The 21175-nt window shown below is 38.2% G+C and overlaps 1 protein-coding gene and 1 long non-coding RNA gene across 3 annotated transcripts in view; both read right to left on the reverse strand.

The window, feature by feature from the left end:
• Positions 1-11901: 11901 nt before the first annotated feature.
• LOC110579217 lies at positions 11902-15505 on the reverse strand. The gene is made up of 2 exons (XR_006539904.1): positions 14205-15505; positions 11902-12825 (listed from the first exon to the last, which is right to left on the reverse strand). It is a non-coding gene; the product is annotated as an uncharacterized LOC110579217 (long non-coding RNA).
• Positions 15506-15882: 377 nt separating this feature from the next.
• Positions 15883-21175, reverse strand: part of TRPS1 (transcriptional repressor GATA binding 1) — a 254651-nt gene continuing 249358 nt past the window's right edge. For both annotated transcript variants that reach the window (XM_044914656.1, XM_021688756.2), the window contains one exon: positions 15883-18602. In XM_044914656.1, the coding sequence (XP_044770591.1) occupies positions 17541-18602 (1062 nt within the window). In that variant the 3' untranslated portion in view covers positions 15883-17540. The remainder of the gene's footprint in view (positions 18603-21175) is intronic.

A 21175-nucleotide genomic window follows, 5' to 3' on the forward strand; every position in this document is an offset into this window, starting at 1 on the left:
TACTTGTTGAATGTACCAGTGAATAAATAAATGATGATTTTTTGCATGAAGGAATTATAATTAAGTATCTTTCTAAAATAGATCACACTTGATGGAAGTAAAGTATTAACTCTCCGGATTACCTCACTGTTATCTCCCCCCCACCCCCAGATTAGCTGGTTTTAGCAGACTTGGAGTCCTAAAATCATGTACTTTGACATGAAATTGCAGTCATCTAATTTCACACTTCATGCATTTGCTCTTCATTAGTTAATAATAACTTACTGCAGGTCCCGTTCTAGGTAATTTGTGTAAAGTAACTTTTTAGTATATGCGATAGGCATAATTATTGTGGTAATCATTAGTGCCTTGTCATTGAACATTTCAGCCTCCTTCTCGTGCACATGGTCAGATTGCACTATTGGCCTTGTATCCGCATCTGGCCAATGATTTATGAGGGGAAGTGAAGTAGGTCATTTCTAGGTGAGTACACTTGCTGGAGACAACCTTCCTGAGCTCTTTCCCCTCCGGTATGGTGACTGGCAATAGTCCAGACAATGACTGCTGTAGCTACCTGGGTCCTTGAAGAAGCGTGATGTGGAACGGAGCCCCCAGGGGATCTGCGATGAGCATGCAGAATTAGCAAAAAATAATCTTTTTTTCTGCTTTGTAAAATTCAGACATGTGGGGTTTCACTCTAGCGTGGTGCAGATCAGCATGACAGATCCAGTTATTGTCTCTGTTTATAGATGAAGAAACGGGGGTGGAGAGTGGCCAACTGAACCGTTTCCATCATCCCGTCAGTGTGACATAGCCCTGTGGGATTCCGATCAGGCAATCTGCCTGCAGAATCTGCACTCTTCACCCTCTGCTCCACGGCTCTACACTAACGTTAGCCGTCTTCTGGCTGGGACATTTTTCCTCACGCACACGGAAACACACAGCTGTGTATATTCCAAAGGAGAAGTGGATAATAACATAAAGAACCGGTTTAATAGGGCCAAACCTCAGAGAACCATTTTTCTCTCCTGATTGAGTACTCTGTCATTTTAATGGGACAATCATAGTTTCACAAATCATTGAGTTAGGACAATTTCTGGGATAATTACCTTGTCAGTTAAATTTAAAAATATTGAAACTAAGGTTGAAGTTTGAAAATTATTCACAGCTTTTGCTTTCTCCTTGTTTTATAAAACCACCGATAATGTCCAGAAATACATAAATACTCTGATATTGTAAACCTGAGATCAAATGAAGTGTAATCAATTTTTCACAGTGGTTAAAAAGGCCCATGGAGAAAAGCGTGGTTCAGCTGCCTCAGAGGCAGGGCTTATTATTATAATAGAAAGTCACTTCGGTATTTTTGCCAAAGTAAATTATTCAAAAAATTAGTAAAAATGAAGTCCTTTTTTTAATGACCCTTTTGATGCTTATAACATTAATACACGTAAAGTACTTAAAATTAATTACTAAGCTTTTTACCATAGAAACAAAGGGCACGAAAAGATACAGAGTTGCTGGTGTTATTTTCCCAATAGAAGAGCAACATAGCATGAAACCCCTTTTAAGAAGAATGTAGGGCTGCCCTATAGAACAACACCGGCCACATATGGTTACTTAATTTAATATAAGGAAAATAAAACAATCAATTGCTCATACACTCACGCACCTTCCAAGGGTCGCTCTTGTGGGGCGGGAGGCAGACTACCAGCATGGTGTGAGTGAAAAGAGAGGCATGTGCCAGGAAGTCCAGAGGAGGGAAATTTTCAGCGCTCTGTTCAGGGAAGTTATGCTATAGGTAATTTCTGATCTGAGTCTTGACAGTTCAGTAATGAGAAAGATAGGCAAATAAATGTGGGAAGTGCCCTCATATCAGAGGCAACATTACAAGTAATGATGTAGACTTGAGAAGTCCTTGATGTGTATGTGAAATTAGAACCAGTGTAGTTTTACCAGCGAGTAGTATGTGATGAGCTGTCAAGATCCATGGGGGCCAGGCATTGAAGGCTTTACAGTGCAAAAACCCTTGTGTTTAATTCTGTAAACTAAGTAGGAAGCAGGAAGGTCTTAAAGTAGGGGAGTGACAAGATCAGCTTTGCATTTTAGGGAATTCACCCGGCAGCAGTCTGGAAACTATATCCAGGTAGGAGACCATGACCATGAACCAGAAGAAAGATGCCTCAACAGGGGCAGATATTCAGAGGGCAGGGGACAGATGAGAAAACTGCACAGCAGGAGAAATGTGCAGGGCTTGTTCCAAGATTGAACGCGGGGGGTGAGGAAAAGGGAGAGAGCTCGGATTGCGCTCCGGTTTTTATTATAAGGGTGTTTACCTACTGACATAGTATCTTAGAGGAGAGGATGCATAGCTGTTGTAATACAGATAGTCAAGAAATGGTTTTCAACAAAATTGAATGTTAGATGAAAGAACTATGAAATTACTATGTTAAAAAACTGACAAACAGCACATTTTCCTCAGTGGAAGTTTGTTTATAATGTACATTTTGGTCCACAAGGTGCTAACCCACCTCTAGACTCTAGAGGAACTTCAGGGGAAACTTTTTTTTTTTTTTCTTAAAACCTATTGCCTCAAAAAAAAAAAAAAGTTGGTAGAGGCACATTAGAGAACTTTTTTGATTCTGATGTAGCTAACTTGTGAGGCCCACAAATGAGTAAGTTAAGATCAAACTTGAGTTTGGCAGTATCTCATGTGTACATTTTAGTGATACAGATCGTCCCCTGCATTCCCCACTCCTTGCTTAAACACATCCGAAACTTGACCCTTCATAATTTAATCAGTAAGTATTTATTCAGTGACTATTATGTCTAAAATGATTTCAGTAGGCATTACATTAAAGAAAGGAAGACAATTCCAAAAACTTGTTATTTCAAAACATTTCCCAAATGTTACTTTTGTTGTTGTTGTTAAAAACTTCTTCCCCTAGTAGACATTCTCAGTCATTACCAAGTGATTCCATCTAATCTAAAAAATGTCTATTCAATGCCCACTAATACTAGATACAATGTTAGGAACTAAGAACAAGGAATAAATGAGCTCTGCTTTTTTCTGCTCAAGCATCAGTCATTCTAATATATTTTACCTCCTCTTCTCTTCCCTGCCCTCTTCTGGTAGATATAAAAATGTTTTCTGAAATAGACCAAAGGCAAGTAGTTGGAGAAGAAATTGTAACTAGTATCTGTAACCTCAGTCCATTATTTAAAAAATAATGGTTAGAATAGCAGAGATAGGTATAAATAGTAGTGGGTGGGAGAATCATTTTGATTTCCCAAGAGAAATACCAAAACTATCCTCTGCCCAAAGGGCATTTTTGGTACAGTCTTCAATGCTTTGGAAAAGAAGGAAACTATAGTTTTATAGTGATTTATAAAATATTGAATGAGAGCAGAAAAGTTTTGTCTGAATTTTAGTCTTCTGTGACACTTCCATGAGACATCACTCACTTCAAAATATTAAAAAATACCTATTTATATTTCCCCATAAACATACTTGGAATACCCTAGTTTTTATCTTTATATTTTTCCGTAAGGGAGTTCTTATAATTGATTATAAGCTAGAAGTAGGGATCTTTTTTGAGTAATCTTATATTGGAATTGTGGTGAATTTGATTTCAATTTTATGTCTGGAAAATAAAATTTAATTGTTTTTTACAAAAAGTATATTTATGTTGTTTTATATAACTAATTCATAACACAACTCACAGGGAGAAGTGACTTTCACTTTTGAAAAGCATATACTATGGAAAGATGTGAATGTTTTAATTTTTTCCAGATGCTTCTGTATTTGTTAAGGAAAAAAAATAACCAAATTGGGAAATAAGGCAAAAATAACTGCTTCACCTTCTGAGGTCATACTAGTATTATCTAAAAGGTTTATTATCATTCTAGTCTCCTGGAGAATGTAATTATTTATTATTACTATTTTACTTCTTTATAAAGTTACCTTATAGAAAACTGATCAGTCACGATGATTTTCTTATTCAGTAACGAAGACAACCCGAGAGGTTATGGTCATTACTGCCAAACAGGATGTGAACTGTATCGTATGTAATTTAGAATCTTATTCCAGCATTCTTTCTTTTCAAGTCTTTCATATCCCTTTTTGAAACAGCTTTGTCCTATTGCTTGTTCCTCCTTTAAGGAGTTAATTAGAGCTTTTGCATGTGCTCACTCTCCCTGTGAGAATGATGTTTTTGTTGTTTATAATATTTTGAGAGTTATGTTTTGACAATCTAAAAATTAAATAACAATCTAGTTATTTTATTTACCACCAAACCCATTATGATGGAACACCATACATAAGGATCCCATCTGTAAAGACGTTACCCGTGACCAACAGAATTTCTAGAAATGTTTGTGGATAAGGCCAAATTGATTTACTTGTCATACGGAATAGAAGATTAACTGGTGTCTAGAAGGTGCAGAGCTCAGTTCTTTGTATGAAGGAATCTGTATAGGAGCCAGCCGGCTCTTTAGCTTACGTAAGATGGTGTCGGCCTGGGTTGTCTGCTTTTATAAACTCTGCATGTTTGGTAAGTGGTAAATGGCTGATTATATGTAAACTGACTTGCCAAAGTATTACCATGTATTTATTTCTATTAATAAGCCTAGTCCACAAACAAACATGCATTGAGGGGCAAAACAGTTTAAAAAAGGAAAATAAAGAATCTCTTTGATGGCTGATTGGATCCTAAACATTAATTATTAGTACCTCCAGGTTTTTATATAATGGGAACTGTTTTATAAAACTTTTCCAAGAATTCCATGAAAATTGTCCCCAAAATAGAAGTCAGCATGTTAAGACAACTTTTAATTTAGTTTTTGCTGTTGTTGTCATCTTTCATGCCTTCCTTCCAGACCAAAGACATTTAAAACACAATCTAATGTATTAATGTTTATAGAATGTTGAGTTATATTTCCTTAGTCTACCTTCAAATCATTAACCATCAAAAATCATCATGAGCAGTGGTGCGTGCCAAGAGGCAGTCCTCTTTTCTCTGGGTGTTTATACCTTTAAAAATATTAAAAATATATTTCTGTGTAAAAGAGGACTCTATAATCGAGTTTAACTATCAACAGAGCTGCGTATTGGTGTTTGTCTTGAAAAGAACAATTCTTGTTAATTATAAAGCATTTTAGAGTTTGTTTTTGAGGTTAAAGTGGTTGGGGCAGGAAGGCTAAAAGGAGGAAGCTTTAGTGACTTCAGTACTCTCATGCATGTGAGCACAGTCTGGGAAAGAGACATTCAGGAGTGGGCCTTGTTCGAATGATGTGTTCATCTTTAAACTTAGTTAACTGAAATGCGAGTATGTCTACTCAGAGTCTGTGAAGGTGTTAAGGCCATGGATTTGAATCCAAAGAAATGTGCCTGGAAGCTGTATCAAACTTCAGGTTCATGAAATAATGTTTAAAATGGCAAAGAAAAATCTCATTTTTTTACATCTTCAAAAGCAAAGGGCAATCCATTTCCTTTCGGACAATAAGATGCTAGTAAGGGAATAGGGTTTGGAAGGACAGCAGATGGCCAAAGACACAGAGGTGTCAAATGAGAAAGGCTGCCCCATGCTTTTGCGACAGACAACTTCAACCAAAGATATCAAGAAAAGCTTCCCTGCAGTCTTTAAATATGAGACTGTCTGGGAAATTAGGGCCAGAAAAAAAGATCCTCCATTGCACTTGAGAATACTAAAGTCTCAGTGAACATCATGGGTCAGTCACGTAAGGGTATCAGGCAGTCTACTCTGTGACTTTTAGGGGTGGTAAACATTTGCTATCGCCTGTGAGGCAACTTGCCTTACCTGAGTGCTTGCGTGCATGCAGGTGGGAAGTGTGATAGCTGGATACCGAGCAAAGACAGGGGCAGCTGACAAAGAAAACTCACCAATAAGACAGCATTGGCTGACTGCTGGCTTACAAGTTAAAGAACCATTTATTGGCAAAACCAAACCAGGTCCATTCTCTAAAACTTCTATGGGTCATTTTATTTGGGTTTTCCAGTTTTGATTTTTACTCTATTAGACATCTAAGGTAAGATACCAGTCCCTAAGTGCTTTCTTAGAAGTTAACACTGTTAAGGAAGAAGTAACTGTAAGTTGCACTGTTAACAAATACCAGAGCCTTTCTGCTGAGTATATGATCTCATATTTAAAAGTCATAGTGGGAATAACAGAGAAGTGTCTCCTAAAATTTCAATAAAATTTTATTGAGATAATGGGAAGACTTTTTGTCAAGGGTACTAAAACGCATCACGAAGTGAAATGCAATAAGGAAAGGTTCAGAAAATGCTCACAAATGAAAAAACTTATAATTAAGCCACCTTATAACTGAATCGGTTGGACATTTGTGGAAACATCAAGAGTATATACCAGATTTGAACTCTCTTTTGTGTCTGTTACTGCTCGTGCGCAGTTCTGAGTCCAGAATCAGTACTCAGCAAACACGAATTAACTCACTCAAAAAATCAATCGCAGTCATAAGGAAAACTTGGTAAAACCCTGCATTTTATCGGGTGTATCTTCAGGAAATGTTATTAAGAGAAACTAAGAAGGCCATACTTCCTGTGGTGTTCCTTGTTAGCATAACAAAATGCATGCTGTCTTTTAAAAAATAGAATTAAGAAAATGAGAAATAACACTTTGAACTAAACAAGATGAATATGTTGGGGCAGATTTTTAGGAGCAATTTTTAAAGTGAGATTCAAACACTATTTTCAGTTAAGTGACAGTTTTCTGACTTTATCCAAATATCCACATGCCATTGGGATAAAATGAAACCATATTAGTTAAGTGACAGTTTTCTGACTTTATCCAAATATCTACATGCCATTGGGATAGAATGAAACCATATCGGCTTCTTTAATGTACACGCGGCCTTGTTTCTGAATGAAATGCTTTGGAGTTCTGAATGGAGTAATAGCAGAACAGGAGTGCCACCAGAAAAACATTTCATCCAAAAAAAAAAAAAATAGAGCTTTCCAGGACTATCGCAGCCACTCATGTCCCCACATCTGTGTCTACTAGAATCTGCTTTGCCAGCTGTGACTGTGAACGTGAACGGCTCGTTTCTTTTCTAAAGTCATCCTCTCCATTTGGGCATGAGAGCCTATCTCCTTTCACTCACTCACCTATCAACGAACATCACTCTGGCTGTTTTCCTCTCTCTTTTGGAAGATGAATAAAGCCCTCCTTACTGCATCATCCTCCTTGGCAAAGGAACATGTTTTTATTTCTCCCATGCTAAAACAACTTTCTATTGATTCAACATCTCTTGCCAGCTACCATTCCTTTTTCCAATCCCCATTAGAGCACAGCTCCCCAGATTGTACACTGTTCTGCAAACCTCTCGTCCTCTTCTCTCTTAAATGTACTCCCTCAGACTTTCCCATCTCTTCAATCAACTGCTCTCGTCAATGCGCCACCGACCAGGGGCAGGTACGCGGGCACGCCTTCCGGGCAGGTGTGCACAGGGTCCTGAGCTTCATTGGAAGCTCTGATGCCACCGTCCTGAAACTGGAAATTTCTGAACAAGGGGGCTCGCAGGTTGTTTGCTCTGGGCCCCGAAAAGTACATAGCCCACCCTGCTGGTGACCTTCACACTGCCAAAACGAGTGAGCATTTTCCCACTTGACCTATCAGCAGTATCTCCTACGGTCGATGGCTCCCTGCTTCGTGATACATTTCTGTTTTCTGTGGCTTCCAAGATACCTCACTCTCATTTTCCTTCCACCTCATGGGTGGCTTCCTCCTCAGTTTCTGTCGCTTGTGTCTCCTCATTGCCCTGATTTCAAACACTGGGTGTATTTCCACCTCTGTTCCCTCCCTAAATTATCTCAGCCAGTCTTACGGTTTTAAATACTGTCCAGATGCGATGGCTAACGCCTAACTTCAACTCCTAGATGTAACAGTCTACTTGATCTTGGGACCCTAAAATGTAGCTTGTCCCAAATTTAACTCCTTTTCCTCCCCACTCCAAACCCGATCCATCGAATCCATTTTTCCAGTTTGCTCAGACCAAAAATCTTGGATTAATTCTCCACTCTTCTCTTTCTCTCCCACCCTGCATCCGGGCCATCAAGTTTATTCTCCTTCTAAGATGATTTCTGGAATTTTAACTGCTTTTCTGCTCCTGTTCTCTCTTGCAGAGATGACTAAATTAGCTTCCAACCTGGTTTCCTTGCTTCTATCCTTGTATGCTCATCTCCTATGATTTATTGCAAGCATAGAAGAGAATGGTCCCATTTAAACATACATCAAATAGCAATCCTCTGCTCAAAACACTAAAATACCTCCCTGCTTCAGACGGAATAAAAGTCATACTAGCCAGAGTGGCCTACAGTGTCCTAAATGACCTGATCTCCTCTTACCTCAGTACTTTCATCTCTGAGTTTCTAAATTCTCTCCCTCTGGTTTCCCTGCCTCAGCCACATTGGCTGCCCTGCTCTTTTTCAAACTTACCGGATAGACTCTCTCCCCTTGGGGCCTTTGCGTGAGCTGTTCACTTTGACCACTCCTCCTTTACGTCTAGGCTCGGCTGAGGGCTGTACTATCGGCTAGCCTACTGAATATGGCTCCATCCACTCTACTGCCTTGAACTCTGCTTTTCTTCTCCAGCGCGTGCATCACCTTCCAACATGAAATGCTATTTATATATTTGTTTATTGCGTGTGTATGTTTATTGTCTGTGTCCCTTCCATACAAACAGGAGTTTGGGTCAGCTTTTTTTCATTGATGCAGTCCAAATGCTTGGAATAGCGCCTGGTAACTAATAAATACTTAATTGATATTTGTTGACTGAATGTGTGAAGCCTGGGTTTGTACCACAGTCACCACCACCACCACCAAAAAATAACAGCAAGGAAAATTTTGCTATAGAAAAAAAAAAAATCAGGGGCGCCTGGGTGGCTTAGTCGTTAAGCGTCTGCCTTTGGCTCAGGTCATGATCCCAGGGTCCTGGGATCGAGCCCCACATCGGGCTCCCTGCTCGGCAGGAAGCCTGCCTCTCCCTCTCCCACTCCCTCTGCTTGTGTTCCCTCTCTCACTGTGTCTCTGTCAAATAAATAAATAAAATCTTTTAAAAAAATATCATCAAGGCAACTGTAAAAATAAAATCATAGGAAATGAGCCATCATGATGATATCAAATTGATTGTTGTAAACTAACTGGTGCATTTATGCTTTTTCAGATACATTAATTCATTGCGCAGTATGTGCTATGTAGAAAGAAAATACCTAAGGAGATTTAAGGTCTGAGGAAAACACCATTGGTTGTAGAATAAACTAACTCTAAAAACGGACTCATGTGTAAACAGGAGGAAGGCAGACACCACTTTCATGTGAGAGGTGGTGCAGGTTCTGAGAAGTCTGTGATGTATTTGTGGGGTTTGAGTTCATAAATATTCCTGGGAAATCGCTTACAATGGAGTGCTTCTGCAGTTTTAATTTGAAAATTCACCTATTTATGGAAATAATTTAAATAATTTCTACGATATTTTCCTGCTAATCGCACTTGCTATCCCAGGCTCTCCTGCTTACCTGAAGGAAAAGATTAATCTTGTTACATGTTCTGTTGTTGTTATTGCACAAAGGTTGGGAGAACTGGTTGTTATGTCATGTAATGTATTCTGTATCAATACTTTAACATTCAGGGAAGGTGACTTTCGGATTACTGACATCCTAAACATACTGGAGAACAGCATTATAAAAGTAGCCATAAAATTTCATTGTAAAAATTGCTTACTTGTATTCAAAGAAATTCCTGAAATTATTCATTAGAACATCAACTGTAACATGAAAAAGCCCCTTTCTCATCAACTGTTAAGCTCTGCTTTTCCATCGCTGTTACTTCCACTCAAAAATGTGCCATGGAGAGGGTCACAAGGACATCTTGGACGTTGCTGGCCATTAACTTTAGCAACTTTTAATCGTTTTTGAAATTTCTTTGTTCATCCCAGCATGTTAAAAAAACAGAAAAATGGTACTTGGGGTTACAAAGACGGGAGAACAAAAGTACAAGCTAATTAGCAGTATACTCAAGAACGAAGGCTGGTTTGTCTTCTGTGCAAATGTTTTTCGTCTTAAGCAAATTTGGCTCTGAAAGAAATCAGGCAGGTGCTGCTGCCACGGTACTTTCGGGTTTCCTGGCAGAGCTGGAGGTGCACTGGGACCCGAGACAAAACCCAGGGGAACCACAGCTAACCTCAGCACTTTGCCCCATTTCCTCCCTGCCAGTCACCAGAGTTCACTATCGTTCAAGCTCCAGGGGTCACACACTGCCTGTCTCGGGGTGGAATTTATTCTGAACAAGTGTTTTGCTTGGCTTGCAATATTAAAAAAAAAAAAAAAAAAAAGTCAGTCACCGACATTAAAAATGAGGAGATTTCACATCAAATTCCCTTTGTCCAGTTTTTTCTTGAAAACTGAAAATCTGCAACCCAAGTCAGCTTGGCACTGTTCTCAGAGCTGAGGAAAGCCTACCTTTATATAGCCCTCGGGTTCCCAAGGTCTCCACCCGGCTGGCTCACCCACACATGCTACTTGCCCGCATCCTTTGTGCAACTGAGTTTCTGGCCCCTGCTCTACCCTCACAGAGATGGGAGACCAAAGGTGAGGGAGGGCTCCTAGTGCTGACTCGCTCTTCTTCTTTCCCCTCAAACAATGGTAAATAGCTGATGGTTACAGAGTTCTTTCTGCACGGGATCCTGACAGTGCTGGGTGAGAACAAAGTATGTTGGACTTCATCTGAAAAGTGGTCCCGACAGGAGAATCAAGTTCTACATAAAGAAACCACATTGTTACTACCGCACTCTTATCTAGAGAATGTTGCTCCAGCTGTGAAAAAACCTTGTCACTATTATGAAAGCTCCTGAAAGTCTCTACTCTGCTGTTTTCAAAATAAGGGAGAAGAGAAAGAGCTAGGAAAAAAAAAATACATAAATGAAGGGGCTTGTTAATTTAGGCTCATAAAAATCAGAAGTGAAGATTGTGTAAGGAGGGTAGATACTAATTAATTTGAAATTTTCAAAACAAATCTTCTGAAGCAGTTAGCTATTTAAATACTTTAAGGAATCCTGACCTTTTTGTGTTTTTCTCTCTGGCTACAAACACTTGGGTGAATTTTCCCATGTCCTTCTCCTACCTGGATTTCTTCTGCCTCATCCCTCTTCCATTTTTTTTTTTTTTAACATTTTATTTATTTATTCATGAGAGTCAGAGAGAGAGAGAGAGAGAGAGAAGCAGAGGCAGAGGCAGAGAAAGAAGCAGGCTCCCCGCCTAGCAGGGAGCCCGATGTGGGACTCGATCCCAGGACCCTGGGATCATGACCTGAGCCGAAGGCAGACGCTTAACCATCTGAGCCACCCAGGCGCCCCTGCCTCGTCCCTCTTTCAAAATCATCCTTCAGGAAACCTCCTCTGATTAATCTCATTTAGGCAAACAAACAAGGCATGTAATATATTAATAGAAACTTCTTGAGATTATTACCAGGATCTTCACATCATATGTGGGTACACTGAATTGAATCAAAGTTAAGCTTCAAAAGCAGGAGTTTTTTTTACATATTGTAACATAATCATTACCCAATACTCACCGCTCGATACTTAATACTCAATAAATGTTATTTGAAATAAACACCTTTTTTATTGTTATTCTTCCTCAAGAAACTAGTATATATATATAATTTTTTACACAAGGCCTATTAATAAGAGATTGGTTAAAGAAAAAAAAAAAAAGCAAAGCAAAACAAGTTGAGAGAATCCAGGCCTTTTCAGTCTTAGTCGTATTTTTGAAAATGGTGATTTGATTTCACCATCTCAATTCATCAGAGCCTATCTATATGTTACAATGGTCTGTATTTCTTATTGCTACGTGGATGAAAATGAATCCATATAAACCATACCAACGCCATTATGTGTAACTGGTGGTAAAACTTTATTATTCAAGTTTAGATGTAACAGACATCTTTGCTGCCTGAAGATTGTTTGCATAAGAAATACACCAAGAACATGTTTGTGAGTAGAAATGAACATGCACTATGAAAACAAAATTAAATAAAACAAAAAAATATTCCATGTGTTGTAAGAACAGAACTATTATAGCCAACATTCTAATATTCAAATCAGGACTACAAATTGAATATTTTCTTAGCAACATGAAATCATTCCATATGAAAGACATTTTCTGCTGGTGAATATTGCTGTAAGTTAATTTTACATTGGCATTTTGAGATGTTTCCCAACCCCATCCCACCCCCCAATTATCCACGTTGTCAAATAGCCCACCCTAAGGAATTTGGCATTTCTTATTGTGATATTTGCCTTGTTGGTAGCCATTAAGAAACTATCGTTTTATCAGCCTTGTAATAGTTTTGCCTCTTCATAGTCAACACTATAGGCTGTCTAGTATGATATTTACAGCTCATCTTTAACAAAAATGACCCCAACCTTTCCTGGCCCTTGGGAACTGAGAGTTTAAATAAGCCCCTTGGCCATATAATAATACTTGGCACTCCCATGGTGCCTTCCAACCAAGGATCTCAAAGTGCTTTACAAAACAAGTACTACATTACCATTATTATTATTATTATTATTAATATTATTATTATTAATATATTTTTTCCATTTTACAGGTGAGGAACCTGAGGAACGAAAAGAAAAAGTGATTTACTGCAGGTCATAAAATGAAAAACAACCAGGGGTAGAATCAGGATCCAGTTTGGGGACTTATAGGTCTTGAAGGACCATCTTCTCTGATGAAGGCTAAACGTTACTTCCACGTAAAGTTACTCTTGCTTTTCTCTGGTGTAGGACAGAGTGAGGCTTACAGCTCTACCTTTCCTTTCAAGAGAACAACACATGAGCATACATTATCCGGTTTCCATGTGTGGATCAATGTTGAATTTCACATTTTCTTCATCCCTGACTTCACACACTTCTGCCCTAGCATCTTCCAGAGGTCCTAATTACTGCAAATAGTTGTAGACAATTTCTAAACAATTGTACCGCTATCAGGAACATGTGAATCAGCTGTCTATGAAACAGTGATGGAAAACCAAAAAGAAGTGTTCTCCAAAGAAGCCATCCTTCTGTCCTTGGCTGGGTCTTTCTTTGGGGAAGAAAACACAGACCCTCAAAGTCCCAATGCATGTCTTTCTATCCTCTTCTCATTTACGGCTGCCTACTGATAGAATTCCACCTAATAGTACCTACCTTTGGTTAGCATATTTAGTTTCATATTCTGGTTGAATTTCAAATCCACCATTTTCTCCTGTGATCTAGGGACGACCAGCAAACTCTCACCTACTTGCTTACCAAAGATGCCTTGCATTTTTTTTTCTTTTTTTTGCCATGACCCTCAACCCAAAGACTGTGATCTCATGTAAACTTTAGGCAAAAGGCTGGCATACGGCACAGGAGCTGACCACCAGCTTCCTTCCTCCATGCTTCTACCACTGGGTCACAGATATCCCCACTCTGGAATTGCGTTAATATTCACTAACTAAACAGGCAGGCAGTTCAGAGGTCTCAGGACGGGTCACCTTGTGATGTTTTGCAGCCACAGAGCAGAAGGCTAGTAAGTAGTTTAATAGCAGGATTGGTACTCTTCAATTTATTAAGAAAAATGTATATCCTCAGGCATTTAAAAATATATATACATTTAATATTTTTGGAGCTGTATTTGCATTGGATCATAATAGATTATGTGCACATGTGCAATCATAAACATAATGTGCTACCACAGGCTTCAACAAAGAGCTGTTAAAGATAATCACTTTTTTTTTCTTCTTCTCATTAATATTACCTTAGAAAAGAATCCCCATGCTTGTTTTCTAAAATCTACCTTTACTAAAAGAGAACAGTTGAGAACAAAACATCACTATCTTAAAAGTTGATTTTTTAAAAGAACATCTCAATATGTCATGTAGAAAGAATGGGCACACTCTTTTCCTTTTGAACTACAGAGTTAACATGTTAAGGTTTAGAGCTCCATCCTTTTCTCATTCACTCAGAGTCCTGTAGTGTCGCTCAATCCACATCCTTCCAAGGTGGGCTGGCTCTTTATGATTTTTTATCCCAAACAACAGTATGAATATATGGGTGAGAGAGGGAGAAAGAAAGAATAAGAAAAGGCAGAATGAATGCATGAGCTGGTCCTGACCTAAAGTTTGACCCAAAGCTTGATTCAGAATAGAGACAAGTAATTTCAAAAGACTTACAGTTTTTCAATGGTATACAATTTTAGCTGGCATATAATTTTCATCATAGGGGAAGGCTTTTCCAAGAGGGGAAATTCCTAAATCATCTTGAAAGTCCTTAAAAAAAAGGATAAGTACCTAAATAGCTCATTTAAAATCACAATTTAAGGCAAAATCATTCAGAAACCTTAAAACCAAATAAAATAACAACCATTTTTATAATATATTTTGAGAGCTGGAACAAAGGCTTTTGTAGGTCAAAAAGTAAGGGGTATTTTAGTGTTACAATAAATTTTCATCTTTTAAGAAAAGCCCAACCTCTTCTCCATCAAAACATGTATAACAATGAAAACAAAAATGAAAATAAAATAATCAATAATAAAGGAATATGGAATAAGATCTATCGTGTCAATGCTACCCAAGAATATTCTACTGAAAGTAGACTGACCATAAATATTCCAAGAATAGTGATATGTATTTTCCAATGCTAATCGTTACTACTACATCTGTCTGAGAAAACAAAAATCAGATTAAAAAAAAAAAAAAAAAAGAAAAAAGAAAAAGGAATACATGCCAAAAAGGAACAACCTATTTGTGTCTGACACACTAGAGAAATTGTTTATGGAGTAGTTTTGCCTAAAAAGTCATACCTGTAATATTGCCCAAGTTAACCAAACTTCTGGCATTTTGCTGATTTGAGCAGTTCATGTATAATGTTGCTTAAGGATTGCCACACTGCACTTCGTTACTAGTCCTTTTACTAAGAAAATGAAATATTGTTTTGTTGTTTGGGACATCTCCTCTCTTTCTGAGATCTTTAACAGCCACCTCTCAAGTCTGCCTGTACATTCTGAGATGCATTCATCGAAATTCCTAAGAAAGATAAATCAGCATCACATAATTTGCATGTCAGAACTCCTCACACCACTTCTTTATTTCAGTTTATGTGAATAGAAGAGCTAGACAGGTGAGATCAGATAGGGCCCTTTCAAAATGAAACTGAAGCTGAAGGCTTAGTCCTGATTTCTTTTTTCTCTCTTTCTCTCCTTTTTTTTTGTTTTTTTGTTTTTTTGTTTGTTTTTTGTTTTTGTTTTTTACATGAAAACAAAAATGCAAGAATGGAAATGACAACACATCAGAAGGACATTTTTAACTTCATTCACTACGACAGTCACAAACTGCTTGAACTCTACCTGCCATCCAACTTTAAGGAACAAAGACCTGGCACTGGGAAAAAGAAACAAAACCCAAACACAACAAAACAATACAAAGCAACTGGGAATTCGGTAAAACTGAGTGCAAACACAGCTACAGAACGCAATAAAAACACCAGTGCCGCGGGGGCCGGCAGCGCTTATCAAAATAATTTCTGAAATGTTTCATCCGAAACATAGACAAAGCAATAAAAAGAGGATATATGTTTATCATTTTAAGCATAACAATGTGTTAAGAGCTTAAAAATTAAAAAAAAAAAAGTACTTGGAATGAATAGTGCTACCCTTTTTTTCCTAAGTAGGCATAAAAATATTTTCATTTCCTTCTTGTTTTCCATACCATTATATCAAGAACTTCCATTTGTTTCATGTTACCGTTTACAACTTTAATGCACACACACACACACAAAAAAGGTATCTACCGCAATAGAAATAGTTGCTTCATTACCTTGTTTGCTACATTTGCAAATGTAAACAGCTAGGCAGAGCCAGAACTGACTCTAATGCATGATGGAATATCTTTGTTGCATACGTACACTGTAGAAAATAATTATTCAATATGTCAGGCACCATTATTTGAAATGTAATACATTAATATTTACTAGAAAAATAAGTTTTTTTTTTCCTATTTGTTCTCCCAACTTCTTTAATGAAATAAGTTAATCTGACAGTGCATCCAGTAGCTTGTAATATCTTCTACATCTCCGTGGCAAAAAATAAACTACTGGTTGGGACAATATAATGCAAATTATTAAAGTCAGTCCTTGTACATACATCCTTGTAGCAAGCATTGAGGCTCGACTAACAGCACCTTTAACCAATTACTTAATGTTCAGTTATGTAGCCCTATTTCCCTGAGCAGTTATGCTGAGGAGCTTTCCCTTCATGGATAGTTTTACAAAGCCTGAAGTATTAAAAGTACTATGAAGATATACTTCTAAGAATTCTATTTAATGCTACTTAACTAAACCTGTATAAATCTAATGAAGGGAGTGACTGGTACATATACCAATTGTCAGTCTGTGGTAACTAAGTAACCTTAGACGCTGCCTGGCCACAAAGTTTGGAACTTCTACTTAACCAAAAGAAAATAAATAATACAGCAGGTTACCTCGTGGAGAAATACCATGTATTCTAAACAAATTCAGCCCATGGTCTGAACTTTTGTATCCATCTAATCTTTCTGAACTGAGGCGGGGGGGGAATCCCTTTAGTTATAACGTGCCAAGTGAGATTGGTGACCAAGAGGAGGCTTAAAATACAAATCTAAACCGCTCTATCACATACGAGAAAGAAACATCTGGCTAAAAAAAACCCCCCAAAAAACCAAAAAAACGACTACGTAAGCACTGAGGACACTGTTTTTTGTTTTTTTTTTTTTAAATGCATCTATATTTGGACAAAATGAACCTAAATTGCAAACAAAAGGACTACTTTTGAAAGGAGTATCTGAACATCTAAAGGACAAAAATATCAGAGAGGGTGTGCATGTGTATGTACAGGTAGGGCTGGCCAAAATCACCACGCCCCTGGCTGTCACTTTCCTTGCTGCTCTCCAAGCCTAACCACAGCTCGCATTTCTAGGTCTGGGAAACATGGCCAATGAGAGGAGACTGCTGTAAGAAGCGCCATTTTCCCTTCACTGCCCTGGAGATTCAATTTCTCCTCATCTGCCTAGGATTTTCGTGATACTTCTAAATTTAGGCAACAACTTCTGGGTTTATGAACAAATGGACCAATGGCCAGCCCAATACTGCGTTAGTATCACAATATGTAAACCCTTTCAAATTCTAGATAGCTTTGATCTCTTTCTTTACAGACAGAATAATGAGAGTCTGGTGATACTTCTTATGGACCGTTTCCACCGTGCACATTTGCCAAGATGGTTTTTTGACTTAACTAGGTTCTAAAACATGACTATTTACCATCTTCCATTTTTTTTTTTATTCTCACTGACCATTTGTCTCACTTTTTAATCTTGGTAACCTACTCATCAAAAGAAAGAATAAAAGAAGGGAATTTCGTGTTGGATAAGGCAGGCTCTACGAAGTGTTTTTTTAATAGGTCTTCATAAGACATTACAAGCTATTGAATTCCCATCCAGAAAACCTATTTCTATTTAATTGTGCTAAGTGCTAAGGTTTCACTCTTTAGGTTTTCCATTTTTTTCCGCTTGTGCATTGTTCCTATGCAGGCCCCTCTGGATATGAGTCGTGAAGTCATATTTGTCCGTGCAAGGATGTTGGCATATGCTGCACTGGAAAGGTCCACTGTCACCATGGCAACTCATATGCAAAGCATACATCACTTCATCCAGAAAGACAATGCCACAGTGCACACATTTTGTTGAAAGTTCGTCTTGAGTACTTCTATCAACTTTCTCTGTTTTCACTACATTCAAGGGACCTTCACTTTTTACATTTGACGGTGCCTTCGTTTTCTCCTTGGAGGCACCATTTGCAGTTGGCCCAGGTCTGGAATGCTTGATCGCCAAATCTAGAGGAATGTCATTGTCTGATCCAACAGCTGAAAAATGAGGAGGCAGATTGAAGGTGGGATAAGGCACATAGTTTTGGCAAGGATTTGGTAGGCCAGGCACGTGACTCAAGTAGTGCGGATTCCCAGGGACGGAGAGCTTATATTTACTCCAGAACCGCAACCAATCAGCTTCACTCTGGAAGTCATTATGTACAAAGGGAAGTCCGAAAAGGGGGTACTGGTACTTTTCAATAGGGCTGCCTGGTGGTGAATAGTTCGGGTGTTTCGCAGGTCTCATGTACTTTTCTATGGGACTGCCTCTCTCAGAACTTCCTTTCCCTTCTGACACGGATGAACTGTTTCCTGGGTCTCCAGTACTTTCCTGAGGACTTTTTATCTGAATGTGCAAAGGTTGCATCCTTTTGTGAATATCCAGAGTTTGGCTGACCAGGACCGGCTGCTGGGCAGAATGGCTTTTAGTCAATGAACCCTGGGCTTCGTATTTACTCAGGCTAGGGAGCGGAATTTCTCTCTGGTGACCTTCAGTTAAATGATCTTCTGACCTCCTCTCTAAGGGGCTTCCATTGACCTGCTCCTCGCTGCCACCCCTCTGCTGTTTGTTGAGCTGCTCAGCCTGCAACGCCTCTGGGTTAAGGCGCTTTCTTGTCCTTCTCCTAATAATCTGCTCACCGTTGTTTTGTTTAATGATGTTTAAAGGCCTGGGAGTCTGCAGAGAACACACATGCACGATACATAAAAGGGAAACGTGAGAAAATACGTTAAAATGCATTAATGATTCCTCACAAATATGAACCACGTTTAAGTTCAAAGCAAGGGTAGATGCTATGTTATAGGTTTACTAAATCTCCTCCTCTTGCCCTAAGCAGGATCAGAGGCAGTCACCAAAGCACACTATTTTAGCCTAATTAAATCGTGTCCGACTTTGCAGGGAGGACTGAAAACTTTAATCTACTTAAAAACAGCTTTCCCAAACTCAATAGATTTTGGAGCTGCATCATTTAGTGATAAAACTGTGTAGCAAGTTCCTTGAAGAAACATGATTTTTCTGCAATATTTCTCAACTTCTGGGTCATGCACTAGGATGTCAATACAGGAACACGGGAGCTGGGCTTTAATGACAAGTGTGGTAAAATTATACATTGCTACAGACTGAACTGGGTCCCCTCATTCATATGTGGAAGCTCTACCCCACAGTGTGCCTGGATCTGGAGATCCGGTCTTTAGGAGGCAAATAAAGTTAGATGAGGACATAGAGAGAAGGAGGCATTCTCCAAGCCAGGAAGGGAGCTCTCCAACCAGAACCTGGCCACACTGGTACTCTGACCTCGGACCTCCAGCCTTGAGAACTGTGTGAAAATCTGTTCCGTAGTTTAAACCCCCTAGGTCTATGGTATTTTGTTATGGTAGCCTGAGCGGATGAATACGTGCATTCTTCTAAATAACTGAAAATGTGAATATAAAGTATTAAATATCAGAGCATAAATAATCAAAGACAAATGAGCAGAACCATGAGGAAAGATATCAGGTAATCAAAGCCGTATCAGTGGGAGACTTTTTTTTTCACCTCTCACTTTTATTTCTCCTTGTTTAATAGGATTTTATATATCACTATGGAAAATTTTACTTGTTAACAGGTAAAGCATTTGTTTTCTGTTGAAAATCTAAATTCTTTTGTAGCTTTGGTCCAAATACCTGATACATCATTCTACTCTGTACTTAGTTAGAATGCTGGCTTTCACTCAGCTTGTTTTTTATTCAGCTTAAGCGTGGTATGATTGGTAGTTATGTACATGTTCAACAGGCGTTTATATCACAGGACTAAAACCCATAGATAACACTATGCCAAATTACTTGCAATGAGAGCTCTAACTTTGATTTATAAAATAAAAAGAATAAGTTTAGTAAATTAATGCATATTTACAGGTTAAAATTTAGGAAACTCTTTAAGTGGGCTAAAACCGGGTTTTTCTAAAAGATTACTGAAATCTTCAAGCAAATAATTTCTACATAGAATGTAAATATATATATATGTATTATGTAATTTGTGAATTATTCCTAGAAAGAATGCGCCTTAACGCCAAGAGAGACCTTTTATATCTTAAACAAAATATAAATATAAATCCTTTTTGGAATATTTCTATTGTCACGGAGGCATTTTGAAGGCAAGAAAGATAACACATTTGTCACTGACAATTCAATTATTGGTTTCAGAATGAAAATGCCACATCCCTTGGATATGCCATATTCATTTATTTTGTTCAGAATGTTCAGGTTTATAAAGAGCTCGTATTTGTATTATGAGAATATGCAGCATTTAATATCTATCTATAAGGAAACTGGAAATTTGCATTAATACTCTTTTAAAACTTTTATAACTTTTGTGACAGTCTTTGACATGAGATGTGAGCATAACCTTTATGTATTGAAATTTACGACGTAAAGAAACTCAAAACTGAATACATCTTGCCTCTGGAGAGATGAATATTAAAATAATTGTAAAAAAAAGAGTTTACTTTATATCATAGTTGTTAAATTATCATAAGCTGCAAGAGCAGTAGTTTAATTAATTCTTGGCCTACGATTGGCCAGAGTTCAATTAAAATCATTAATGTCAGTACTCATTAAATGAAAGCTTATTGCTGTGCTAAAATGGTGAAGGTGAAGCAAAAGGAAGGTGATGTGGTGGGGGGGGGGAGAATCTGTTAGCTACACGTAATAACTAAGGTTTTACAGTTTACCACCAATTAGTATCGTTGGCAGCATGCATTTTTTAAAGAGTGCTTCCAGTGGTCCATTTATGAGGACGTTTTGTCTAAAACTGTATTCCCTGTAGCTGTAATTTATTCATTGGCTGTGCTAAGAGCTATGGTAAAATGCCAAACAAAATGAAAAAGGCAGAGGGAAATGGATTTCTGTTTACTAAGTGGGGTATTCCTATTTTTAAAGGCAGCTCTTGTCAGCAGATAAACTTCCTAAAACTAAAATAAAATATCCTTCAGGACATCAAATGCATATGGAGATGGGGGGAATTTGTGAGCTTAAACTTTATCAGAGGATTCTAACTAAAATCTGAGAAGAAAGTTCTGGAAGTATTTTGGTGAGCTACAGAAAGAAGCCAGCCAGAGAGTTTAAAACACAAAGCACCTTCGCACCTTACTCTACTGGGATGTGTGCCGTTGGGGCCCTGAGATACCTCACTTGAATATATCCCTCAGAAGAAGCGAAGAGATTGGCCTGGCATTCTCGGGTCCTAGTTCAGAACCACTCTTCTGAACATGC

Source organism: Neomonachus schauinslandi, chromosome 4, assembly GCF_002201575.2.
Source record: "Neomonachus schauinslandi chromosome 4, ASM220157v2, whole genome shotgun sequence".
Classification (NCBI taxonomy): Eukaryota; Metazoa; Chordata; class Mammalia; order Carnivora; family Phocidae; genus Neomonachus; species Neomonachus schauinslandi.